This window comes from Salvelinus namaycush, chromosome 27 (genome assembly GCF_016432855.1).
Source record: "Salvelinus namaycush isolate Seneca chromosome 27, SaNama_1.0, whole genome shotgun sequence".
In the NCBI taxonomy this organism is placed as follows: Eukaryota; Metazoa; Chordata; class Actinopteri; order Salmoniformes; family Salmonidae; genus Salvelinus; species Salvelinus namaycush.
In genome coordinates, this window is record NC_052333.1 from 14,102,737 (window position 1) to 14,130,438 (window position 27,702).

The 27,702-nt window shown below is 46.6% G+C and overlaps 2 protein-coding genes across 2 annotated transcripts in view; both read right to left on the minus strand.

The window, feature by feature from the left end:
• The window catches only part of LOC120022047 (collagen alpha-1(XVI) chain-like), a 69,502-nt gene extending 68,932 nt beyond the window's left edge, over positions 1–570 (minus strand). The window contains exon 1 of the mRNA XM_038965842.1: positions 559–570. Coding sequence (XP_038821770.1) covers positions 559–570 — 12 coding nt within the window. The remainder of the gene's footprint in view (positions 1–558) is intronic.
• Positions 571–7,342: 6,772 nt separating this feature from the next.
• On the minus strand, positions 7,343–26,516 carry LOC120022221 (zinc finger and BTB domain-containing protein 10-like). The gene is made up of 5 exons (XM_038966101.1): positions 25,589–26,516; positions 17,379–18,432; positions 14,751–14,819; positions 13,455–13,630; positions 7,343–10,634 (listed from the first exon to the last, which is right to left on the minus strand). The coding sequence occupies exons 1-5, from the start codon at positions 26,273–26,275 to the stop codon at positions 10,326–10,328; spliced, it is 2,295 nt and encodes a 764-aa protein (XP_038822029.1). The 5' UTR covers positions 26,276–26,516; the 3' UTR covers positions 7,343–10,325.
• Between the last annotated feature and the right edge of the window lie 1,186 nt (positions 26,517–27,702).

Here is a 27,702-nt window from a genome sequence, read left to right on the forward strand (position 1 = left end):
CCAGATGTTTCGATCACTCCGCTAGACACTGCGTAATATACCCTACCCCCGAGCTGTAAGCAGAGCGCACGCAGCATTACGCTGGCATTCATCCGACCACAACTTTCTGTTTCTTCTCGTAGCGGTTTTCTTTCCTTATTCCACCCATTTGGTTACTTGTCCTAACTCTTTCCTCTCCTCCTCTCACCCCTTACTCCCCCCCTCCCCTCTCCTTCCCCCCCCCTCTCCCCTTACCTCCCCCCCTTCTCTCCCACTCTCCCCTTACCTCCCCCCCCTCTCTCCTCTCCCCCTTCTCCCCTACCTCCCCCTCCATCGTCCCCCTCTCCCCTTACCTCCCCCCCTCTCGCCCCCCTCTCCCTTACCTCCCCCCTCCTCTCTCCCCCCTCTCCCCTTACCCCTCCCCCCTCCCACTCCTCTCTCCCCCCTCTCCCCTTACCTCCCCCTCCTCTCTCCCCCCTCTCCCTACCTCCCCCTCCTCTCTCCCCCCCTCTCCCTTACCTCCCCTCCTCTCTCCCCCTCTCCCCTACTCCCCCCTCCTCTCTCCCCCTTCTCCCCTACCTCCCCCTCCATCGTCCCCTCTCCCCTTACCTCCCCCCTCTCGCCCCCCTCTCCCCTTACCTCCCCCTCTCCTCTCTCCCCTCTCCCCTTACCTCCCCCTCCTTCTCTCCCTCTCCCTTACCTCACCCCTCCCCACCCCCTCTCCCTTAACCCCCTCTCTCCCCCCTCTCCCTTACCTCCCCCCCTCTCGCCCGCCCTCTCCCTTACCACCCCCCTCCTCTCCCTCTCCCCTTACCTCCCCCCTCCTCTCCCCCTCTCCCCTTACCTCCCCCCTCCCTCTCCCCCCTCTCCTTACCTCCCCCTCCCTCATCCCATTCTTCCTCTATACAGGGTTTCCCAAACTTGGTCCTGGGGCCCCCTCTGGGTGCACGTTTAGTTTTTTGCCCTAGCACTACACAGCTGATTCAAATAATCAAAGTTTGATGATAAGTTGATTATTTGAATCAGCTGTGTAGTGGTAGGGCAAAAACCAAAACATGCACCCAGGGGGGCCCCAGGACCAAGTTTGGGAAACACTGCTCTATACTACACCCAGCAGGAGTCCACCGTGTCCCCCCCATATTCCCCCTCCAGTTGTCTGAATGGCAGGTATATGGTGACAGGATGCAGCGGGGCATGTGAGCGCGGCTGCTGCCGCCGGCTCCCAGCGTTGACACAGTAAACCAATCCGGGGGGGGGGGGGGGGGGGGGCGACTGACAGGAGAAATGTCTTACACACACACACACTCCGGCGGGAGGGAGAGCGCTGGCGGACCGCCGCTCACACGGAGATTGAGTTACAGCTGAATTAGAGCTGAGCTGTGGGAACCAGCACCTTCTCCCAGCCACACACACACACACACACACACACACACACACACACACACACACACACACACACAACACACACCACCCACACACACACGCTTGCTTACATATACACATGTCGCACACACACACACACACACACACACACACACACACACACACACACACACACACCACACACACACACCACACACACACACACACACCACACGCTTGTTACATATACACATGCTCGCACACACACACACACACACACACACACACACACACACACACACACACACCACACACACACACACACACACACACACACACACATACACACACACACACACACACACATACACATACACACACAGGGAGACGTACACACACACACACACATACACACGCTTGCTTACATATACACATGCTCGCACACACACACATGCACACATTCTCACACACATGCATAACAGATGCACATAGACACACACACGCTCTTCAACAGATGCACACAGCCGTGCACACACACATAAATTCACACACCTACACCCACATGCTCATATTATACACTAGTAGAGACAGCCGTCAAGCATGCAGAGACACATAGCAATACACATTAACACACATACACTCAGCTGCGTATAAAAATACACTCTTAGAAAAAAGGTGCTATCTAGAACCTTAAAGGGTTCTTTGGCTGTCCCCATAGGATAACCTTTTGAAGAACTATTTTTAGTTGCAGGTACAACCCTTTTGGTTCCAGGTAGAACCGTTTTGGGTTCCATGCAGAATCCTTTTTACAGATGGTTCTACATGGAACACAAAAGGGTTCTACCTGAAACCAAACATGGTTCTCCAATGGGGACAGCCGAAGAACCCTTTTGGAACCCTTTTGAAAATTGAATTGAAAACACACACAGTATACACACACACACACACACACACACACACACACACACACACACACACACACACACACACACACACACACACACACACACACACACACACAGGCTTTCCTGAAGTTCCCACATGTACGTGTGTGTGGGAGATGTTAGTGGAAGGCAGTTGGTTGGTTAGCTGTCAGTTCCCTGGCACTGACTGGCATAGCTACTGGGCACAACAGGAGAGGGGTGAGGGGTGTAGGGGGGCAGAGGAGTCTTCAGGGGTGTATGTTGTGTTGGGGGTTGGTTGTCAGGCGGGCAGCGAGCTCTGGCCTTGACTTTAAGCCAGAGAAAAGAAGAGTTGAAAGAAAACAGCAAAACAACTTAATTGCCCTGCAGTTTTCTCATGCTAATGCCCTCTCTGTTCTGTATGTGTCGTCTCTGAGGAGCAGTGGGTCCAGGCCCCAGGATGGACCCTCTGCCAGGTTCACAGCTCAACACCAGTTCACCAGTCAGTGAGTGTCTCCCCCAGCCTCACCCCGACTCTCCCCCAGCCTGCCCCACTCCCGCCCAGCCTGCCCCACTCCCGCCCAGCCTGCCCCAGCGTAGCCTGCTCCAGGCCGGATGGACCCAGCCCAACAAAACCTCAGTTTCATTTCATCAACTGCCGTTTCCCATGGACCACTGCTCCACTAATGGACAGAGCGTTCCAACCATTTGGAGAGATAGATATTTTTCACTCCCTTTTTTCTTTCTTTCTTTCTTTCTTTCTTTCTTTCTTTCTTTCTTTCTTTCTTTCTTTCTTTCTTTCTTTCTTTCTTTCCCCTCTCCCCTTCTCTCTCGTTCTCTGGCAGCATGCAGTATTCGTCATCCCCTGCCTGCCTGCATGACTGACGTAACGGTCCGATGGGCCCTATGCTCGTTCAAATGAGACCCCTAATCCAGAAATCACAGCCATGAGAAAACTAGAGTTGGGTTGAATATTATGAGAGTCACTATAAACACTATAAACATATATTCATACAGATTCATAGTACTTCATATATTCATATATTTATATAGATTCATAGTCCTTTATATATTCATATAGATTCATAGTCCTTCATATATTCATATAGATTCATAGTCCTTCATATATTCATATACAGTGCCGTGCAAAAGTATTTGCCCCCTTTCTAATTTTCTATACTTTTGCATATTTTTATACTGAATGTTATCAGATCTTCAACCAAAATCTAATATTAGATAAAGGGAACCTGAGTGTCACGGCCGATGCTGGAAGAAGACCAAGGTGCAGCGTGGTCAGCATACATTTTCCTTTTTTATTTAAAATGTCGCCAACAAAACAACAAACGAAAGAAACAACCGTGAAGCTTACAGGGCATTAGTGACACAAACAAAGTTAACTACCCACCACGAAAGGAGGGAAAAAGGGCTACCTAAGTATGGTTCCCAATCAGAGACAACGATAGACAGCTGTCCCTGATTGAGAACCATACCCGGCCAAAACATAGAAAGACAAAATCATAGAAGTGAAGGACATAGAATGCCCACCCAAATCACACCCTGACCAAACCAAAAAGAGTGTCACACCCTGGCCTTAGTTATCTTTGTTTTCATTATTTATTTTAGTTAGGTCAGGGTGTGACATGGTGAAGTATGTGTTTTGGTTTGTCTAGGGGTTTGTAGGTTTAATGGGGTAATGTCTTGTCTAGGTGTTTGTATGTCGATGGCTGCCTGGATTGGTTCTCAATTAGAGACAGCTGTGGTTTATTGTCTCTAATTGGGAGCCATATTTAAGGCAGCCATGGGCATCATGTGTTTGTGGGTAATTGTCTATGTTGAACGTTTGTTGCTTGTCTGTGCACTTACTTTATTTAGCGTCACTTTTGTTGTTTTGTTAGTTTGTGTATAGTGTTCGTTTGGTGTTTTCGCTCTTTTCTAAATAAAGAGAAGATGTATTTTGCACACGCTGCGCCTTGGTCCACTTTCTCTCAAGAAGACGATCGTGACAAAGAGACATAAAAAAGTCTCTCTAAGGTCAGGGCGTGACACTGAGGGAACAAATAATACCACAATTACTTATTTATTTCATAAACAAAGCTATGCAACACCCAATGCCCCTATGTGAAAAAGTAACTCAATAACTGGTTGTGCCGCCTTTTAACTGCAGTGACTGGATGACTGCAATCAAATGTGTCCTGTAGTTGTTGGTCAGTCTCTCATGTCACTGTGGAGGAATTTTGGCCCACTCTTCCATGCAGAACTGTAATTCAGGGACATTTGTGGGTTTTCAAGCATGAATGGCTCGTTTCAAGTCCTGCCACAACATCATAATTGGGATTAGGGCTGGACTTGGACAAAGCCATTCCAAAACTTCAAATTTGTTGCTTTTTACCCATTTTCATGTAGACTTGATTGTGTGTCTTGCTGCATGACCCAGCTGCACTTCAGCTTCAGCTCACAGACAGGGAACCTGACAATCTCCTGGAGAATTCTGATAGAGAGCAGAATTCATGGTTCCTTCCATTAAGGCAAGTTGTCCAGGTCCTGAGGCAGCAAAGAGTCGCCAAACCATCACACTACCACCACCATGCTTCACCGTTGGTATGAGGTTCTTACTGTGGAATGCAGTGTTTAGTTTTCGCCAGGCATAATGGGACCCATGTCGTCCAAAAGTTATAGTTTGAATCATCTGTCCATAGAACATTCTTACAAAAGTCTTGATGATCATCCAGGTGCTTTTTGGCAAACTTGTGTCAACTTTTTGTTTCAGCAACTTTGGTGGATGCGTGACCAGGCCAGCCCAGTACACCTTATAGTGACCAGGCCAGCCCAGTACACCTTATAGTGACCAGGCCAGCCCAGTACACCTTATAGTGACCAGGCCAGCCCAGTACACCTTAAAGTGACCAGGCCAGCCCAGTACACCTTATAGTGACCAGGCCAGCCCAGTACACCTTATAGTGACCAGGCCAGCCCAGTACACCTTATAGTGACCAGGCCAGCCCAGTACACCTTATAGTGACAAAGGCCAGCCCAGTACACCTTATAGTGACCAGGCCAGCCCAGTACACCTTATAGTGACCCTATAGTGGCTCTGTGGTGTAAATCATTGATTCAGTACTACATGGAAACCAGAGGCTCATCCAGATAGGAAGGATGGTTCTCTTCACTAATTTGACTAAATAATTCTAATAAAACCCCTCAAGTCACCAGCCACAACCTAACAACCAATCTCAGTCCATGTGTGTGTGTGTGTGTGTGTGTGTCATTTCCAGGCTGTGTGTGTGTGTCTTGGTGTGTGTGCGTGCGTGCGCATGCGTGGGTGTGTGTGTGCGTGCGTGTGTCATTTCCAGGCGGTGTGTGTGTGTGCGTGTGTCATTTCCAGGCGGTGTGTGTGCGTGCGCGTGCATGTGTGTGTTGGTGTGTGTGCGTGCGTATGCGTAGGTGTCATTTCCAGGCTGTGTGTGCGCTCATGTGTAAACTTACGTGTGTCCCTATTCAGGATGTTCTCAATGGGTGGTGGAGGACCTGTCAGCAGCTGCAGCTGTGACCACATGATTACCTGAGTCCCTTCAATGTAAACGCCACAGTTTAGATTGAAATATGAGTGCCAGGCTGAACACCACTACACAATGTGTTGAGGAAGGGAGCGGGGAGAGAAAACAAACTTCCACCATGCTCCGAGGATCTGGTTTAAGTTTCAGCCATTCAGGGCAGAAACACACAAACACACACACACACACAAACACACAGCCACGGCGGTGGGTTGGAGCCTGGGAACATGCAGAGAGAGGGTCCTGTGTCAATAAGGAACAGTGGTGGGCCACAATAGGGCCTGCCTCAGACCACACCGCTGACAGACACCCACACAAAGGAGCCTGAAAGGACTCCCCCGCCATTCTCACACACACCAAAGAATGGGCCAGTGTGTGGCTGTGGTGGCGGGCTGCCCAGGGCTGTTTGATGAGTGTGTGTGTGTGTGTGTGTGTGTGTGTGTGTACATATACACACACAAACACCCAAGACGGACGCGGATGGACACACGCATGCACGCACACACACACGCATGCAAAACACACACACACACACACACACACACACACACACACACACACACTGAACACATAAACAAACACCCATACTTACAAAAGCAACATAAAAATGTCCTCATGTAAAGAAATTTACAGTAGTCTTAATTGTCAAACCCAGCAACAGGTTATTGCTGAGATCATTGCAGGAGTTCACAATAATATATAACCACTAAACTAACTTTGAATGTTGTGTAACACAAACAGTTATCTAAGGATAAATTATAGAAACTCCCCTTCACGTAATGCTGAACTATTTCTGTGTCTGTGTGAGCAGTGCTGAGATGACCAAACCAGAGATGTGTTGACTTACTGTAACCAAGGACCTGTAGCTAGCTCTGTCCTTGCTGAAAGTCTATGGCTGTAACAGAGGATAAGAGGTGAAGTGCTGCCACCTTGTGGCGGGGATAAAACCTTCATCCCTGAATGATTATTTCCCAACCTGACCACTAGATGGCAGCATTGAGTCTTATACAACTTTCCAATTTGGGTGTAAAGCTTGATTCCTCCCTGACCTTTGACAGCCACATCAAACAACAGTGTAAAGTGTCTTCCTATCACCTCAAGAACATTGCCAAACTCTGTCCCACCCTCACTCAGTCTGATGCAGGGAAGCTGGTCCATGCCTTTATCTCCTCAAGGCTGGACGACTGCAACACACCCTTCATCGGGATCCCTGGCAGGATTCTCTAGAAGCTCCAATACATCCAGAACACCCTCCATCAAAGCATCTCTGCACTGGTTCCTGCCTCATTCAGGATTTAATTCAAAACCCTCCTGCTGACTTTCCAGTGTATTAATGGAAATGCCCCTCCTTATCTCCAATAAACCCTCTCCCTCAATAACCCCACCCGCACCCTCAGGTCAAACAATAGCCTGCTCCTCCATGTCCCCAGGACCAAGCTTCGTCAGGACAGCCAACGTTCATTATGGTGTGTCCTGTCCTTTACATAGAGGTGCAAGACTATAAAGTGATGTGATTAAAAAACATTAAAAAATGAAACAGAGATTAAGTTTAAGCATTATCAAAGTTTTATTTTTAAAATGTATTATAGAGGAACAGTAGTACAATTGAAACAGAAAAAGGAGAACTAATTTTGAAAAAACATATAAAGAGTAACCTGACTTGTTTTGTGTTTGGGGTTGAGCCCAAGAAAGGCCCATTGGTTTTGCATCACTGTAGTTTGAAAAGAGAGTTGAAAAATACACCTTTTAAAAAAAGCTTGTTTCTGTATTAGTGTTTTGTTTGTTTTGTCCATTATAGTACAGCATAATAAAATCTAAAACAATACATCATCTTGAGATCATCGGTTGTACAGTAAGGGAGTCAAAGGATAGTATAAAAACAAGAAACAGGGTGGTTAGATGAATAAGCACAGGTGTGAACACACACACATATAGACCCAGAGAGGAGAGAGGAAGGCTAGGGTTGTGTTCATTAGGGCACAACGTAGCAACACATTTTGCAACGGAAAACAAAAACCAGTGTTTCTTATTGGACAAGTACAGATAGCATAGCACCTCCCCGTTTCACTTGTTTTCCATTTTGTGCCTTCTGAACGCAACCAAGACACGACACAAAGCCAGGCCAAGGTTTTAAACACGCTAACTGCAGCGAACTGTGTGTTCCATTAAGTAAAATCAACTAGTTACACTTTTTTCCCTCCCACAGTGATTTGAAGGTAAATCATATTTTACAAACAGGGATGAGAAACTTACTATAGGTTTCCTTTAAATACATTTGCACTTTGAGAAAAGGGAGATCAAACATTTCCGTATAATTTTAGCACTTCAATATATATCCACTGCATATGGACAGAAACTGCTGTTCCTACATTTCAAACAATCCATATTTCTTATAAAATATGTTCTTAATGAAATAAAATGAAAAAGGAAAAGTAAATACATCTTTGTAAAGGACAAATAAAACTATATATGTATCTAGGGTAAAGTGAATGATTATTTTTTTTATAAAAACATTTAAATCTGACGATTACATACACAAGCAAGGATCTACATACTATAGAATTTACCTGGCTTTTTTTTAAATACATCATCTCAACAATAATAAACTATTTTGTTTGGACAAACAGATAGAAATTAACAGTCTTGATTGCATTTTGGAGTCAATATAATATTAAATAACAAAATGTCTTAAAAAATGTTCCGCATGGAAGAGAAAAGACAGTTTTAATATTGTTCCATTCAGACCTTCTTTGGGGAAGCAAAAAAAGACAAAATGATTTTCATGAACGCCAAAAAAATAGGTAAGTGCATGTCTATGATGGCCATAGAGCTTCACTTTATATCTAACAAAGTGTTTTCCTACCTGGCAGACAAAATAAAAAGACTTAACAAATTCAATAAAAACTGATTGTAAAAATATCATCACTTTTGAAAATGGAGTTTCTCTTTCAGACTTCATAAATCACATATTATGATCTATCAGCACTCTTCAAATACCACCTTACACCCAACGTTCAAGTTAATAATAGCATATATATATAAACTCAGTACCTAACATAAACCATGTATATATATATATATATATATAAAGTTGTCTTCTTAACTTAGGTCCAGTACTGCCGGTAGCTCTATAAAATGGTATGTGAGTGTGTGAGCATTACATAAAAAGACAATAGCACAACAGTGTTCTATAGAGAGCTGATTAATACATATAACTGAGTCATTTCAAGCTTCATGATTAGAAACATCATATACAGCGTAGGTCCAGTATTTTGCGACATAAGCACCAATCATCTCCATCATTTGGCAAAATTCAAGCTTTAAATGAATGTCAAAATGCTTTATAAAGTGTTACTGTGTGGTGCTGTGATTCATTCAAAGATAGCAAATAACATTTCCCCTCATACTTTCACTTGTTTTTCTCTGAATCACTTTTGATTTTTTCTCTGCTTTATAAGGAATACAACAAGATTTTGGTAATGAGGCCTTATCTACTTCCCCAGAGTCAGATGAAGTCGTGGATATCATTTTTGTCTCTGTCCATTATGAAGGAAGTTAGAGGTACTGTCGAGAGCCAATGCTAACCAGCGTTAGCGCAATGACAGGAAGTCTATGGGTATCTGTTAGCAGGTGAGTAGATGCCCATAGACTTCCAGATATTGCACTAAAGCTAGTTAGAGGTAGTTTTGCAAGCCAATACTAACTTCTTTCATACTGGACAAAGAGACATAAAAATGGTATCCACGAGTTGAACCGACTCTGGGGAAGTAGATAAAGGTCCTCATTGCCAGAATACCGAAGTATCCCTTTCATTTTCTCTCAGCATTTTTCAGTAGTTTTCTTATTTCCTGCTAAATCTTGGTGTGCGTTCTGCTTGGCACATAGCACAGCCCACTTAAATTAAACTCATAAATATGGCTGTGATAAATTAGTCACAAACAGATTTTTTGGTTCCAAGATTTGTGCATGGAAAAGATAAAAGATAAAATTATAATGTTCAGAACATCTAAACATAAAATCTTCCTGTCGGCAAATAATGCTCTCTTTCTTTGACGTACTTTATTCTAAAAACACGCAGCTAACAATATACTTTCAGACTTGACAGAAAGTCCAAATCTGAAAGGAAACTTCTCTGATAACAGTTTACAACAAAACAGAAAAAAAGTATATTTAATAAGACCATAATAACTTCTCTTTCATAAATTAAATAATTAACATTTATTTTAAAGATGATTGGTCTATTGTAACTTAAACCGCTGTACACCACCAACCCCCTCCCCCCAAAAATAAAATACAGCCCCATAAACCTGATTTCAATATTTCATTTTTATCTCTTTCTCTAGTGAGCACTAAGCCCAGAGTCTGACACATAGAATATCTGCACATCTTGGAGTCCCTCGCTACCAAAGCTTCTCTTTGTCTCATACACTGAACTGTGTAAATAACCTCAGGGTTTGATAGCACTTTGATTGTTTACCAGCTTTTTTTATTTATAATTCGTCAACTATTTTGTTTCTATCTGAGCAAGTCACTACTCGTTCTCAAGGGCAGCACCAGTGTCGCCCTCCTCCCAGTTGGATTGGTCGTTGTCGTTAGGCTCCTCCCCCTCCTCAGCCATGTCCTCGTCAGGCTCCTCCCCCTCTCCTCCCTCCTCGAAGTCATGGTCTTCACGGACGAAGCCCTCCAGGGACTCCAGGCCCCCCTGTGTGGCCTGGTGGGAGTCCGCACATGCCACACAAACGCCGTAGCGCCGCGAGCCATGCCGGATCCCCACGCTGGCCGCCAGCATGAAGATCTTTTTACACACCATGCACTTGTACTTCTTGTCCTTTTTGTGCACCTGTAGGGATGGGAAGGGGGGAGAGAGCGAGACAAAGGTTAATGCTGTGTTCATGTTCTGTCGGAATAATTGGAAACGTGGAAATTAGAAACTCACGCTAAACTCCTGGAATAGTCATAAATTTGCTCTTAACTCAGAAATATGACTGAGAAACTGCCACTACCCAATCCAATATTTCCGACTTTCCTACTTCTGAGGAGTAAATGAATGCAGCAAAAGACATGGAGGACACCTCTACAGCAGAAGAGCGAAGGACAGAGTGATGGAGGAGGAGGGTGGAGGACAGAGTGATGGAGGGGGAGAGAGAGGGGGAGGACAGAGTGATGGAGGGGGAGAGCAGGTTCGTGGAGACAGGGGGAGTATTGGTGGGTGTGTGTGTGAGTGATAATGTTTTGAAGAGGGAGGTGGTGTGATTTAAAAACAAGTAATTAAGGAAATCCAAGATGACATGGTTACAAGGACATGGTGTTTAGAGGCAAGCGAGGGTGTCTGAAGGACTCAGGTCCTCTACTCACCAGGGAATGTCAGTACAGTAGCTAAGGGAAGATGAGGGTTTCTGAAGGACTCAGGTCCTCTACTCACCAAAGAATGTGAGTAGCTAGGGGAAGGTGCTGGGTGTTTTAGAGACTGAGGGGGTGTGGAGGTAGACTCAGGTGCAGGGTGTTTTAGGGACTGAGGGGGTGTGGAGGTAGACTCAGGTGCAGGGTGTTTTAGAGACTGAGGGGGTGTGGAGGTAGACTCAGGTGCAGGGTGTTTTAGGGACTGAGGGGGTGTGGAGGTAGACTCAGGTGCTGGGTGTTTTAGGGACTGAGGGGGTGTGGAGGTAGACTCAGGTGCAGGGTGTTTTAGGGACTGAGGGGGTGTGGAGGTAGACTCAGGTGCTGGGTGTTTTAGAGACTGAGGGGGTGTGGAGGTAGACTCAGGTGCAGGGTGTTTTAGGGACTGAGGGGGTGTGGAGGTAGACTCAGGTGCAGGGTGTTTTAGGGACTGAGGGGGTGTGGAGGTAGACTCAGGTGCAGGGTGTTTTAGGGACTGAGGGGGTGTGGAGGTAGACTCAGGTGCTGGGTGTTTTAGGGACTGAGGGGGTGTGGAGGTAGACTCAGGTGCAGGGTGTTTTAGGGACTGAGGGGGTGTGGAGGTAGACTCAGGTGCAGGGTGTTTTAGGGACTGAGGGGGTGTGGAGGTAGACTCAGGTGCAGGGTGTTTTAGAGACTGAGGGGGTGTGGAGGTAGACTCAGGTGCAGGGTGTTTTAGGGACTGAGGGGGTGTGGAGGTAGACTCAGGTGCTGGGTGTTTTAGAGACTGAGGGGGTGTGGAGGTAGACTCAGGTGCAGGGTGTTTTAGAGACTGAGGGGGTGTGGAGGTAGACTCAGGTGCAGGGTGTTTTAGAGACTGAGGGGGTGTGGAGGTAGACTCAGGTGCAGGGTGTTTTAGAGACTGAGGGGGTGTGGAGGTAGACTCAGGTGCAGGGTGTTTTAGAGACTGAGGGGGTGTGGAGGTAGACTCAGGTGCAGGGTGTTTTAGAGACTGAGGGGGTGTGGAGGTAGACTCAGGTGCAGGGTGTTTTAGGGACTGAGGGGGTGTGGAGGTAGACTCAGGTGCAGGGTGTTTTAGAGACTGAGGGGGTGTGGAGGTAGACTCAGGTGCAGGGTGTTTTAGGGACTGAGGGGGTGTGGAGGTAGACTCAGGCGCAGGGTGTTTTAGGGACTGAGGGGGTGTGGAGGTAGACTCAGGCGCAGGGTGTTTTAGGGACTGGGGGGGTGTGGAGGTAGACTCAGGTGCTGGGTGTTTTAGAGACTGAGGGGGTGTGGAGGTAGACTCAGGTGCTGGGTGTTTTAGAGACTGAGGGGGTGTGGAGGTAGACTCAGCTGCAGGGTGTTTTAGAGACTGAGGGGGTGTGGAGGTAGACTCAGGTGCAGGGTGTTTTAGGGACTGAGGGGGTGTGGAGGTAGACTCAGGTGCTGGGTGTTTTAGAGACTGAGGGGGTGTGGAGGTAGACTCAGGTGCAGGGTGTTTTAGAGACTGAGGGGGTGTGGAGGTAGACTCAGGTGCAGGGTGTTTTAGAGACTGAGGGGGTGTGGAGGTAGACTCAGGTGCAGGGTGTTTTAGGGACTGAGGGGGTGTGGAGGTAGACTCAGGTGCAGGGTGTTTTAGGGACTGAGGGGGTGTGGAGGTAGACTCAGCTGCAGGGTGTTTTAGAGACTGAGGGGGTGTGGAGGTAGACTCAGGTGCAGGGTGTTTTAGGGACTGAGGGGGTGTGGAGGTAGACTCAGGTGCAGGGTGTTTTAGGGACTGAGGGGGTGTGGAGGTAGACTCAGGTGCTGGGTGTTTTAGAGACTGAGGGGGTGTGGAGGTAGACTCAGGTGCAGGGTGTTTTAGGGACTGAGGGGGTGTGGAGGTAGACTCAGGTACAGGGTGTTTTAGAGACTGAGGGGGTGTGGAGGTAGACTCAGGTGCAGGGTGTTTTAGAGACTGAGGGGGTGTGGAGGTAGACTCAGGTGCAGGGTTGCACAATTCCGGTAACTTTCCCAAAATATCCTGGTTTTCCAGAAATTCTGGTTGGAAGATTCAGGATTTCGTGATTATTACCTCCTGAATACAATAATCCAACTAGGAATTCTGGAAAACCTGGGAATCTTGAGAAAGTAACTGTCATTTTGGTGAGAATGTGGGAAGGTGAGAATGTGGAGGAGGACAGCTATATTTTGGGGGAGGTGATGTTCCCTTTCAGGCCCTCTACTAACCAGGGAATGTCTCTTGACGGGAAGGTGACAGTGTAGAGGGAGGCTATGACACGGTGATGTGTGTGTTGGGTCTTACCAGGGAATGTCTCTTGACGTGCTCTCTGCGGGTGAACAGCTTGCCACAGATATCACAGCTGAAGGAGCGGACACCAGAGTGGATAATGAGGTGCCTCTTTAGTGTTCTCCGGTGCTTGGCGATGTAGTTACAATGGGGACACTTGAGCTTATTCAGGGCCGTGTCGGACGACTCGCCTGAGAAGAAAAACACAAACAGGTTATGAGTCAGGAGGCTGCTTTCTAATCAGCTGCTCAAACCCACATTTGACAGACAATGAAGGGAGGAATTTGGAGCAGTTAGTTGACGAGCCACCCGGACTCTGGTGGTACAACCCCTTTGATCTTCACTTGTCAATAGAAGAGAGGAGCTGTTGGGTGTGGTGGTTGGGTGAGGGGTGAGGGGGGTCCCCAGTGAGGGGATATCATGTTACCATGGTGTTTATAGAAAGAGAAAACAGTCACTCAGAGTTACCCCCATAAAATACTAGAAACTGTGTCAGTTGCCATGGCAACTACTGCCTAGGGGACATAACAAAATAAGTCTAATTTGATTTCCCTACCGAAAACATGTAATTGTTTTACTATTAACCCACTGACATAAAACATTTCAGATTCATGTAGGAAGGAAAGAATCTTGAAGAAAATGTTGGGAAATGCAGTGCCTCGGCTGCTATGAACACATTTCACAAGATATCAACGAGATTAAAATGAAAGTGGGAAAATATTAGAGCCTCGATAAGCAACTACACAATTGTGAAGAAAGATATTTGACAAATCTATGATGTAAAAAAGTGGAACCATAAAACCACACTAACTACTAAACAACCCCAGGGATAGCTATAGATAGTGACTAGTTAACTGATTGATTTGGCAAGGCTCTGTGCTATTCTGTCCCACAGCACAGCCACCTGAACGATAGGGTTCTGCCTTTGTCTTTGTTTGTGCCGAGACACAAAAGCGTTGTCAAGCAGGCCAGGTTGCCAGGGGGCTGAGGAAAAGCAGGTCACCTGTGCTGTTCGTGTTCAACAGGATACAGTGTGTTTCACCACCGTGTGGGATATTTACATTTTAGTGGTTTCACTCCGATCCAGAGCCACTTAGAATAAGTTTTCCGATCACTGATCATAATCATATTAACCATCCACCAAGTTAGGTTCATGACATAAGGTTTGAAAACAAAATCGGTCATAAGTATAGTAATCTCTAATCTGTAAGCACCAAAGTCTGAACATATTTTTGAACAGACACTAAGCCAACTACTAGAGAGTATAATAGTAGGTACATGCAGCTTATACAAGAAGAGGACAAATCTTACCATTCTCCCAGGACTCTCCTTGCTGGGAGGAGTCTTGTAGGAGGCTGTACTGAATCTGGTTGGCCAGTTCTGTGAGAGGAGAAACAAAGAGATAAGAGGGGCTGAAAGGTTTGGGGGGGGCAGAAGGACACTACCTTACGTACACAAAAGACCAGGCCCCACAATCCCCCCCACCCCAGTTTACAGACCTATCCCCAGGGTCGTGTTCAGCAGGGCACACTGTAGGAAAAATGTTTTAAAAATAAATTAAGAAAATTACTTATTGGACAAGTCGTGGAGGTAGACCCTCCCTGTTTCATTCTGCTTTTGTGTTTTCTGTTTGGTGCCTAATCCCTGATGAATACGACCCTGGAGCTGCCTGTGTTCTGTCATCCATTCCCTAGACTGCCTGCCTGTCTGTCTGTAGAACATTTCCTCTAGCCAGGCCACTGTATTCAGCAGCCTCTCCCACTGGGCTGTGGATTATGCCAGGATGAAGCTCTCAGCCCTTCACTGAGGATCATGTTACACTGAACAGGCTTAATTAGCCATAGCTCTGGGCCTGGCCCTCAGAGCCTATTGTTAAGTACCTGACCACTGGTCCCATTCTCTATTCTGCATGCCTGGGTCAATATTTGGAATGGTGAGGACAGCCCCAGTGCATTAGGGGGGATTAGGGAGGGAGGGAGGGGCAGACCCTGACAGCTTTGCACCTCCAAGGGATTGGGAGGTTATTTAGTGTGTGTGTGTAAAGAGGCAGCAACCAGGAAGCTCGCACTTTAAAACAATCCAACGACCTTGTTTAGAGAGGAACCAAGAATTTATAGCCATAAATCCAGCAACTCTGCTATGGTAAAGCAGAGGAATGGACCTCTGGTCACCTGAAGCTTAGGTGGTGTTCATTCGGCACCAAACAGAAGAAAACAGATTGAAACAGGGAGACTTATCCAATAAGAAATGCTCATTTATCCATTGCAAAATGTTTTAAAACAAATCCCTTCGGTCTCCTCAGAGTTGGGTAAATCTGCTTTCAATTTATTTGTACCCCATGTATGGAACAATCTACAGAGTTCCCTACAACTAGATGTTCTGGTGCCTCTCTGGCAGGTTAAAATGTTGATTGGGGAGTGGGGACCTCCTTGCTGAGGAATGTGATTGTTTTTCTGGAATATTTGTATTATATTGTATTCTACTTTGTAAATAGTGTATATGCAGGGCTCCCTTGCAAAAGAGATCTTGGTCTCAACGGGACCCTGTTAAAATAAAGGTAAATAAATATTATTTTTTAAATATTGTGCACTAATGCTAAACTGCAGATTCTCCTCATAGTAACCCATACTACTACAGTTACAGGGGAAGTGGAGCATCTCTAATACATAGATCTAGGCTGAAGAGAGACAGAAAGGGAGAGGTCAGAGTGCCAAATTAGGGAATTGTGTTGCTGCATTAATGATGACACACCAAGTTGCAACACCTCTCGCCACAATAAAACAGGGGAGAAGAAGATTTGTGTTGCGTTTAAAGGAACCTGGAGGAAGAATGTGTCCCCTGCTTTACTTCCTTATCCTGCAATAGGAGTGAAATCCCCCTTAATGCATGATATCATTCCATACAGCACACTGCTTAATGGGGGCAGAGCTGGCACTGTGTGTGAGCGTGTGTGTGTGGCCGTGACAGGCTCATAGAGTCAGAGATTACCCAGGGTTTCTGAGGTATGGTGTGGCAGGATGAGGACAGGAGTGGGGCCGACTTAAAAAGGACAGGCTGGCCATACTCATACCAGGCTGGCTGCTAATTAAAAAGATATACGGCTAGCGGAGGGCATGGGGCCTTCAGTCTGGATCAGACCTGGGTTCAAATACTATTCGAAATCTTTCAAACACCACCAGCGTTTGCTCAAGCCTGCCAGATGGGTGGGTTTTGCAGTTTGGAGACTATTCTATTGGTCCATTATGCCAGGCAAGTTCAAATCGAGTACAGATAAAGTATTTGAAATGATTTGAAACCAGGTCTGCTCGGGCTATTGTGACTCTCTCTAGTCTCTGACTAGCACTAGCAGGCTGCCATGTCCAGTGGAACAGGACAGACCTCTGGACTAACTCAGACCTCCACCAACTAAATACCATGACTAGAGGAACAGGACAGACCTCTGGACTAACTCAGACCTCCACCAACTAAATACCATGACTAGAGGAACTGGACAGACCTCTGGACTAACTCAGACCTCCACCAACTAAATACCATGACTAGAGGAAGAGGACAGACCTCTGGACTAACTCAGACCTCCACCAACTAAATACCATGACTAGAGGAACAGGACAGACCTCTGGACTAACTCAGACCTCCACCAACTAAATACCATGACTAGAGGAACAGGACAGACCTCTGGACTAACTCAGACCTCCACCAACTAAATACCATGACTAGAGGCATGGTCGTCATACCATGTCAGTCTAGGAACTAAACAGAAAATGCTAGGCCTACACGTTCTCTAAAACAGGGCTGCTGTTTGGTCATCTAAACAACTGTTGGTACGGCCTACTTAAAGAATGTGCATGTGTTTATGTGTTGTCAGTTGGGGGACTGAGTGCTTGGTCTGACCATTGGCTACCTATAGAACTGGTGTGAGAGGGGGGTGGGGTGACGTACCGGCGTTCTCAGAGAGGAAGGAGAAGTCCTCCCTGGGATAGGAGGCTGAGGGCTGGATGAACATCCCCTCATCAAACCCTTCCTCTGGCTCTGGTGGGATGTTGTAGACGAACCGCCGCGTGATCTGTTTTTTCCTCCGTCCGCTCCCTGGCTGCACCCTCTGACCTTCCCTTTTCACCGCCACCACCCCGCCCGCCGCAGCCCCGGGAGCCGGCTCGTTCCAGACGAACACCGGCCCCGGTCCAGGAACGCTCGGAGGCTCGTTCTCAGCAGACTCGGACGAGTTCTCACAGCCCCAGCTGGAGCTTCCCAGGGCGCAGCCCTCCCCTGCAGACAGCTCCACATCACTGGGCTCCTCCTTTACACTGCCTCCCCCTGCCTGGTCCCCATCCTGGACATGACCACTGGCTTTGATTGACAGCTTGGACAGGATGCTGGTGGCCCAGAAGTTACTCCCAGGCTTCTTGTTGGTGCTGCCGTCTGAGCGCACCTGTCCAGCTCCGTCTTTGGCCACCGTTCTCCTCTTGTTGTAATCCACCACCACTGAGTCAGGGGCCTCCTGCTTGATGCTGATGTTGAGGGCTTCCTTGATGAACCCCCGACACGATCCCACCACCTCCGTCATCTGGAGGTAGGAGGCCACGGACATCACCTCAATGGCGTTCTGACTGGTCAGCAGGAGGTTACCGCTATACAGGAAGTCCAGGATGACCGAGAAACCTGCCACTGCCGCCACGTCGAGGTGGGTGTCGGTGACTGTGGTCGTCTGGTCACATGACGAGGATGATGAGGAAGTGTTCTCGCTCTTGGTCAGGCAGTAGAGGGTCTTAAAGTAGCGGCTCCCGGCTACGAGGATGTTCTTGTGCGCCCGGAACACCTCTCCGCTCACAACGATGTTGACGTCACAGAGGATTCCTCCCTTGCGTTGTTTGTTTAGCTCCTGCAGCAGCTGGTAGCAGTAGGAGTCCTGGTTAGGTTTGTTGTTCCTGTAGTAGTCTTCTGTCTCCATGTCTGTCCCCTGGGGGGGGTCCTCACAGCCAGGCCGCTCCAGCTCCTGGTAGACAACACACACCCCACACACACACAGAGAGCGAGAGAAACAAATAGATGAGCAGGATTAATGGCTAGGGACACACAAAGGAAAGGGACAATGACAGATGCACCTGGCAGGGGTGAAACTGGTCTGACTGGCTCCATAATGGGGGAGGTGTTTCTTCACCTGGTGGGAACTGGAAATGTGGTAACTACTTCCAAAGTAGACTGAAATACAGTCAGACAGCTGCTTCGGTTACTGTTACTCCCACTTTTGCAGAGAATTATGGGGCAGGTTCCCAGATCATGCCGATTTTTTTGCCCAGGAATAGGGCCTAATCTGGGTCTGTGACAGCAGCTAATGGTGTTATAACCAATCATAACAGACAGAAACAGATGTAATTGTCCCAAAACCCCACCCACTACTTGTCAATATGATGGCTGATGGGAGAGAAATTCACTCTTCTTCTGCCTCCATCCCTCCCTCTATCTTCCCTATCCCTTCATGGGAGTTTCCCATCCAGGGCAGCAGGCCAAGCTGGTACGGAGGAGAGCCAGAGAGAGGGAGTACACAGCACTGCACTGACTGACATAACTGTTACTACACTAACACACTGCCTGCATACATTTCTGCCTCGTTTACGAATTGCATAGCAGATGTCCTAATCCTGAGTAATTTACATTGCTCGAGCCCTGCATTCTCTCTCCCCCACCCCACTCTCCTTACACAGCTGGGTTTTCAGCTCAAGTAATTTATATTAAATCCATTTCTCTGCTCTTCGAGGTCCCCACCCCCCTCCCTACGCTGAGTGACTGGAAGGCCTTGTCCGGGCAGGCATGATCGGGGTTATTATCAGGAGCAGCAAGGCACTCTGTTCCTGCAAGCCAGGTCTAGAGGAAAGGAGAGAGAGGGCGAGAGAGAGAGCTAGCAGAGAGAAGAAGAGATAGAGCCAGGTCACCCCATTTACCCTCACAATACCAGGCTCTCTCCTCTCTTGCAGCTCATTGTTCAGTGCTGCTTTGTGCCTCACTGGGGTTTCTTTGTATGGCCCTGCACTCACACACTTATTAGATACAGCAGCTAAACCCTGGCTCCTCTGTGCCTGCTCTGCTCTTTGCTCCCACTTAACCAGAAAGGCCCTGACTTGACACTTGTGTGTGTGTGTGTGTGTGTGTGTGTGTGTGTGTGTGTGTGTGTGTGTGTGTGTGTGAGAGAGAGTGTGTGTAAGGGAGACAGGCTGCATGTGGCTCTCTAAGAGGGGCTAAGCCCTGAATAGGATAACAGGAAGGAAGACGCAGAATGATTCAATCATGCACACAACCATACAATGGGCTCAATGCCAGAGAGTCGGTCACCTTATTTTCTGCCCTAACAGGATGGGTAGTATTTGGAGAGGTGTGGCATTGACACTTTGAAAGGTGTGTGTATACAGAAGGAGGAGGGTGAGCAGGCGGATTAACCATCTCTGGTGAAATCGCCTGCTTCCTGGTTGCATAAAGAGGCATATTTACTATCTTTAAATAAATAAGAAATTGTCACATGCGCCGAATACAACAGGTGTGGACTTTACCGTGAAATGCTTACTCACGAGCCTTTCCCAACAACGCAGTTATAAAGTAAGACAATTATCAAATTAAATAGAAAATAGGAACACAAATAACAATAACGAGGCTTTATACAAGGAGTACCGGTACCAAGTCAATGTGCAGGGGTACGAGGTAGTAGAGATAATATGTACAGGTAGGGGGAAGTCACATTCACTGGATTAACAAGACGCAACAACTGACAGATCACAACGGTGGGGATACGTCCTGGTACTGAGGCAGTTTTAACCATAATAACTGCCACAGTAACCGAGACTGGTCACAATGGTTGGGGTACAGGCCTGCTACACTACTGAATGTAGGCCTAGGCTATGTGAGCTGGGCTGCAGTATGGAGGTACGGGAGTCAGGCTAGGACACTACTCTCTCCAGCTCCATACTCGGCTCATCCTTCATCCAGATGTGCCACGTGTTACGGACTGTGTTAGTGCTGCTGGATCGGCAGGTCTCGCACACTGCTCTGGCTGAGTCCAAATGAGAATACCATGGTGAGAAGACGAACCTCTGACGTGGCCATTTATTGTGAGCCAGGCCCAGTGATGTTATGGTGGAAACATGAGGTTAGAGTACTGGTAGGCTCGAAGCCCATTGACGTTCATCATCTAAATTAAATCTAGTACATTCAGGAAGTTTTCAGACCCTTCCCTTTCTCCACATGTCGTTATACAACAGCCTTATTCTAAAGTGGATTTGTAAAAAATTATAATCTCATCAATCTACCCGATAATGGCGAAGCGAAAACAGGTTTTCCGAGACAGGATTGTGTCGAGGCACAGATCTGGGGAAGGGTACCAAAAAAATGTCTGCAGCATCGAAGGTTCCCAAGAACACAGTGGCCTCCATCATTCTTAAATGGAAGAAGTTTGTAACCACCAAGACGACTCCTAGAGCTGGCCGCCTGGACAAACTGAGCAATCGGGGGAGAATGGCCTTGGTCAGGGAGGTGACCAAGAACACGACGGAAGCCACTCCTCAGTAAAAGTTTGTCAAAAGGCACCTAAAGGACTCTCAGACCATGAGAAAAAATATTCTCTGGTCTGATGAAACCAAGATGGAACTCTTTGGCCTGAATGCCAAGCGTCACGTCTCGAGGAAACCTGGCACCATCCCTACAGTGAAGCATGGCGGTGGCAGCATCATGCTGCCGGATGTTTTTCAACTAAAGGGACTGGGAGACTAGTCAGGATCGAGGGAAATATGAACAGAGTAAAGTACAGAGTGATCCTTCATGAAAACCTGCTCCAGAGCCCTCAGGACCTGAGACTGGGGCGAAGGTTCACCTTCTAACAGGACAACGACCCTAAGCACACAGCCAAGACAACACAGGAGTGGCTTCGGGACAAGTCTCTGAATGTCCTTGAGTGGGCCCAGCCAGAGCCCGGACTTGAACCCAATCAAACATCTCTGGAGAGACCTGAAAATAGCTGTGCAGTGTCGCTCCCCATCCAACCTGACAGAGCCTGAGAGGATCTGCCGAGAAGAATGGGAGAAACTCCCCAGATACAGGTTTTCCAAGCATGTAGCATCATACCCAAGAAGACTTGAGGCTGTAATCGCTGCCACGGGTGCTTCAACAAAGTACTGAGTAAAGGGTCTGAAAAGTTACATAAATGTAATATCAGTTTTATAAAATGTTCTAAAGATTTCTAAATACCTGTTTTTTCTTTGTCATTATGGGGTATTGTGTGGAGATTGAGGGGGGGAAACTACTGAATCCATTTTAGAATACGGCTGTAACGTAACAAAAATGTGGAAAAGGTCTGAATACTTTCCGAATGCACTGTATGTGAAATTCTGTGTTTAGGCTATTACTATCGAAGTATTACTAAAATGGACTGCAAATGCAGCCTAGGCCTATACAAACAGATTGAAATGACTTTTACAGTAGATCTACCTACCAGTTCTTAACTGTGTGATGTAGGCTACTGTTGGCTAACCTCTCACCATCCAGGAGTACAAATATAAAACACTTCCCCTTAAAACAGAGAGTAGAATTTGTGGAACAATATCCCAGAAAAGAAAAACAAACCAAGGGCCCTTCGGGCAATGGGTGCCCAGGCTAACGTAACTACACACTACCATCCATTTACCATCCCATCCCTACCCTGAGGCCAGCTGGCTCCATACTCTCCCCTAACCCGACCGTCTCCCAGATGCTAGAACAATGCGGCAGTGTGTCTGGCCCTAAGGTGTGGGTTGGGAGCAGGCCTCCAGGCCTCCCAACAATGCAAATAGCTCCTCGTTGGGTTGACGGATTCCAGGGATGAATTGTCCCCCTCCCGGACTTTGGTCCGGAATTGGGTGAAGAAAATGATGCCATTTCATGTGCTGCCACAATGTAGTTCACACAGGAATTATATTCAAAACAACATTAGGCTACTATATATGGGGAAAAACACCACAGGGAAAATAATCTTTGCATATTTAAACTTTGACATTAACAACTGCACAGAAAATCAAGAAATTTTAAAGGCATCTAAAATCTTTTATTCCCAAAGCTACGAAATGAAATTAGGCTATAGGAAAGTGTTTGATTATATGGTGGAGCTACTGTCTTATCCCTCACTATCCCTAACCTTTAAACCCTGACCAAGCAGCCAGGGTAGTCTTGTTTTCAGGGAGGAGGACTACTTCTTCTCTAATCCCTCCTCCCACTGCTTTCCTTACTAATTAGTGATGTGTACAAGTTAGTGGATCCCTTCACTTTAAGTCATTCTGATTAGTGATTGCGTATATCGGATGGAACTAACCCTGGTGGTCTGGCAGTGTGATCCAATCCTCTTGCATTTCACTGACAAATTAGAGTCAAATTGTGGCTGCATGCTCTCAATTCCCCTGACAGCTTGAATCAGAGTCAGGATAAGAGGTGATAGGGCCTAGATGTCAAATAGGAAACTGGGCTCTGTAGTTGTTTTTTTATATACTGCTGTGATTACTCTTTAACCCTGTGTAAAAACCCTGTAATTACTACGGTAGCTAACAACATTGTTAGATAGGATTTTAGTAATTGCTTTGTATTTGGGTAGCAATGGAGTTGGGCAGGTTTTGTAATTACACAAGTGGAATGTTCCATCTCACCCAGAAGGTGTTTCATAGTCCTATGATGAATATTCCAAACGTGATTTATTTGCAGCAATATACACATTCATCATTTTGACATTGGGAACATCATCAAGTAATCAATCGTTGATATCAAGCCTAGGGGAAAGAAGCCTTGGTGATGGTCTGTCATGGTTTCAGTCCTTCTGTACATACAACCTGACAATGTATAGCTTGGTAATTATATGATACAAAACATACCATAAAAAACCCTATTAATCCATAAATGTATGGGTTGACAAGGTCAGATGGTGCCATGACAACCCATGCTGCTGCCAGTATACATACACTACATGAACAAAAGTATGTGGACATATGCTCGTCGAATATCGCATTCCAAAATCATGGGCATTAATATGGAGTTGGTCCCCCGTTTGCTGCTATGAAAGCCTCTATTCCTCTGGGAAGGCTTTCCACTAGATGTTGGAACATTGCTGTGGGGACTTGCTTCCAATCAGCAACGAGCATTAGTGAGGTCGGGCACTGATGTTGGGCATTTAGGCCTGGCTTGCAGTAGGCGTTCCAATTCATCCCAAAGGTGTTCGTGGGGTTGAGGTCGGGGGATCTGTGCAGGCGAGTCAAGTTTTTCCACACCGATCTCAACATACCATTTCTGTATGGACCTCGCTTTGTGCACAAGGGCATTGTCATCCTGAAACTGGAAAGGGCCTTCCCCAGAACTTTGCCACAAAGTTAGAATCGTCTAGAATGTAATTGTATGCTGTAGCATTAAGATTTCCCTTCACTGGAACTAAGGGACCCAGCCCAAACCATGAAAAACAGCCCCAGACCATTATTCCTTCTCCACCAAACTTTACAGTTGGCACTATGCATTTGAGCAGGTAGCGTTCTCCTGGCATCTGCCAAACACAGATTCTTCCGTCAGACTGCCAGATGGTGAAGAGTGATTCATCACTCCAGAAAACGCGTTTCCTCTGCTCCAGAGTCCAACGCGGGCGAGGTTTCCACCACTCCAGCCAATGCTAGGCATTGCGCATGGTGATCTTAGGTTTGTGTGCGGCTGCTCGGCCATGGATAGTGGATACCCATTTCATGAAGCTCCCGACAAACAGTTATTGTGCTGACTTTGCTTCCAGAGGCAGTTTGTAACTCGGTAGTGAGTGTTGCAACTGAGGACAGATGATTTTTACTCGGTTCAACACTTTGCAGTCCCGTTCTGTGAGCTTGTGTGGCCTACCACTTCACAGCTGAGCCGTTGTTGCTCCTAGACGTTTCCACTTCACAATAACAGCACACACAGTTGACCAGGGCAGCTCTAGCAGGACAGAAATTTGACAAACTGACTTGTTGGAAAGGTGGCATCCTATGACAGTGCCATGATGAAAGTCACTGAGCTCTTCAGTAAGGCCATTCTATTGCCAATGTTTACCTATGGAGACTGCATGGCTGTGTGCGCGATTTTATACACCTGTCAGCAACAGGTGTGGCTGAAATAGCCGAATCCACTAATTTGAATGTGTGTCCATATACTTTTGTATATATAGTGTATGAACCTATTGTAACCTTTTCACAGAAAGAATTGCATGTGGGTCAGGAAGGGAGGGGAGGGTAGGAAGGGAGGGTGGGAGGGGAGGGTAGGAAGGGAGGGTGGGAGGGGAGGGTAGGAAGGGAGGGTAGGAAGGGGTAGCTAGCTGTCAAGCTGCTTGGACTTGATTTACCTCTCCTCCTGTCCAACCTAGCCCGTGACACACCATCTATGGATTCTGGGGAGTCATCTAGCACAATGCCTCTAATTTAGCTGCTCCAACGGGAGGAGGGGAGAAATGCGCCAGAGGTCATTCTGCATTCTGCTCTCCACTGTGCAAAGCAGAACAGAGAAGGGGGGGGGTAGGCAGGGGTGCGGTTCACCAGCTAGCAAAGCAAGCTAGCAATCAACCAAGGTAGTTGCTGGGGTAACAAAAGCGTTTGTTGAATGGTTACAAGTGCATTATACTCTGGCACAGAAGAAAACATACAACTCCAGGGCAAATGTTAACAGTAGATAGCTAACTAGTATGTGTATTGTCCTTGAAGCTATGGTAATATAAAATAACACCCTAAGGTAGCTAGCCACCAATGTGACTCCCATTACTTGTACGTGGAATAGCAAGTTAATGGGAGTCACACTGTCACTGGGCTACAGGCTAGCCAGATTTGTTTCGCTAGTAATTGGTTTCTGTATAAATGTCACCATTAAGCACATTTTAATAAACGTGAGCTGTAGCTAGGTATTTAGATTAACATGGGAGCATTGGGTAGGCTAGCTACCTTTAACGATCAAACATGTCTGATTAGAACTAGCAAGTAACTAGCTAAAAAGTAGCTAACGTTAGCTAACTAGGAAGCAAGCTGGATAGCCTCTCCCGGGGAAATGGAACTGCCAGGGAACTGAAACTCAGCTGTGCGTAAATATTGGCTAACTAAGTTAGACACAACTCAAAATGATAACCATAAATTACGCTGTAGACACTTTACCTGCTTGGTCGGATCATTCCTTCCGTGCTCAGAAGACAGATGATGTCTCAAAAGCAAGGCCCGCTTGTAATTTCGACTGCCTTTCACCAGCTCGTCGTTGTTTTTAGTGGCAATGTTGTGACACCAGGAGCAAGACATAAGTCCCGTCTCCTGGCAAAATTTGAGCCATGGGAACTCCTGTCGCCATGATGCTTGGAATAGCGAATGTTTTTGGAGTAACGTCTGCGGTCTCATTTCTACCCAAGACTTCCTGGCACCACCCGTTTCCTGCTCCCCGTCTCCCCCGCTCCCCGCTTCGCCTCTGTCCTCGCTGTTCAGGCCGTTACCCGCTGTCCAGTTACTCCCTTTCCTGGACTCGTCTTCTCTGACAGTTACTGCCACCCAACCGACACGATCCTCTCCGTTCCCGTCTGCCCAGTTGCCCCCTTCCGGGTCCTCTGCCTCCTCCGCCTCTGGTTCTGTGCTATCGCTGACAGATCCCCCACCCTCCACTCTCTCTTGCGATGGTCCTTTTGCCCCCAGATCCCTATCCTCTTCTTGATCTGGTCGGTTCCCGTTCAAATTTCGGTCTTGACAGGCCTGGGCCTCCCAGCTGTTACTGTTGCTCCCCCCGACACCACTGGAACCGGTTACGGCTAATCCACCTCCTCTGAACGCCAGCGACCTGCGGTTTCTCTCCCCAGACATTTTCTTAATATATTAAAATATACCACTTTCTTAACAATATCCCTACCGACTAATTTCGATATATTTAAGTATTCTATGTTGCGGATCCGAATTATATGTCTGTTTATCGTTTTTTCCTACTTTGGCCTCCTGGTGAGAGTATGTAGGTTATGCGGAAATAAATAAAGCTTTAAAACGCATAATGAATTTCAGGGTTCTAGCTGCGTCCGCGCAGGCCCTACAGAGGTCGAATGGCAACGACTTTCCCCACAATGCACTTCGACCAGAGAAAGGGGGGTCGTGGGGGGTCATTTAAAGGAAGATGGGGGTGCTGTTCTTTTATAGCTCAACGCTGTTTACAGCAAGGGGTCTTTTGTGTGAGTGGCTGCACCCATTTCCCGCGTGCTTTTCATCTTTGGTTTTGCTTGTCTCCAACCAACAAATCCTTGTCTTCCTTTCAGACCTCCTGCCAAGCGGGGTGACGGTGCCCTTGTATTTAACTGCATCAAACAGATCTAGTGCGCACCTATGGTATTTGTATTACATTAATTTCAATGGGCAGGTACAACAAATGATCCAACCAAACGCACAAGGTGTGGTGGTGACCTAGGAACATACAGACCATACAGATACTCTCTGTATGTTCCTAGGTGGTGACACAGCTACCAGGTGAATGATTAACACTTTCATGGTTCTTTGCGTTCCACATTTTCCCCCATTACTATTTCGTTATTTCCAATATTTTTTTGCAATCCAACATCACCCAGTTTGTTTATTATAGGCATATAATAAAATAAACACAAACATGTTGTCCAAATAAGTGTATATTTTGTTATATATTTTGTTAAAATGAATTATGTGAAAAACCACAGCAATATCAGAAACTGTAATAATCAATAACAATCCAAATACGTAACTAATAATTGATTGGAAATGTATACAGTCCAACACGACCGAGTGGAATATATATATTTTCATTAGGTTTTATTGATGAATAAGCCAAAATTAGTAGTGTATGATGATATAGTAAGTAATACGTAATACGTAAGTAATACGTTTATGTTTAGATAACACCAAAAACATAAAATATTTGTTTGGGTATAACTGACATTTTTTCGTTTTTTTCCCACAGATTATTGAAGATACAGAGCCATAATCAATATGGGAATATATATTGATCTAAAACCTAGAACAATCCCATGGAAGCCTGCTCCTGATCATTTGCTCCTGCAGGTGGCAGTAGTCTTTCATGATTCGCTGAGTTTTCTGACTGACAGCACTGTTCCAGTAATGAGTGGCGTTGTTAAGCCTAGCGTCCAGTTTCAAAGACAGTAAATTAAGGACTAAACCAGAACACAGTGTGTGAACATGATGGGGAGTGTGCCCCACTCTGCTTCTGGGAATGGCAGGTGTATATAAAGCCTTGTCAAGTCTAAATCCAGAGTGAA

What these genes read in the sequence shown, in the direction of transcription:
- LOC120022221 (XM_038966101.1), bottom strand. Translation starts at nt 26,275, where the DNA reads ATGTCTGGGGAGAGAAACCGCAGGTCGCTGGCGTTCAGAGGAGGTGGA. An exon ending in CTTCCTCTCTGAGAACGCCG is followed by an intron (nt 14,820 to 17,378) that starts GTACGTCACCCC and finishes CTCCTCTCACAG; the next exon opens with AACTGGCCAACCAGATTCAG. An exon ending in ACGTCAAGAGACATTCCCTG is followed by an intron (nt 10,635 to 13,454) that starts GTAAGACCCAAC and finishes CCATCCCTACAG; the next exon opens with GTGCACAAAAAGGACAAGAA.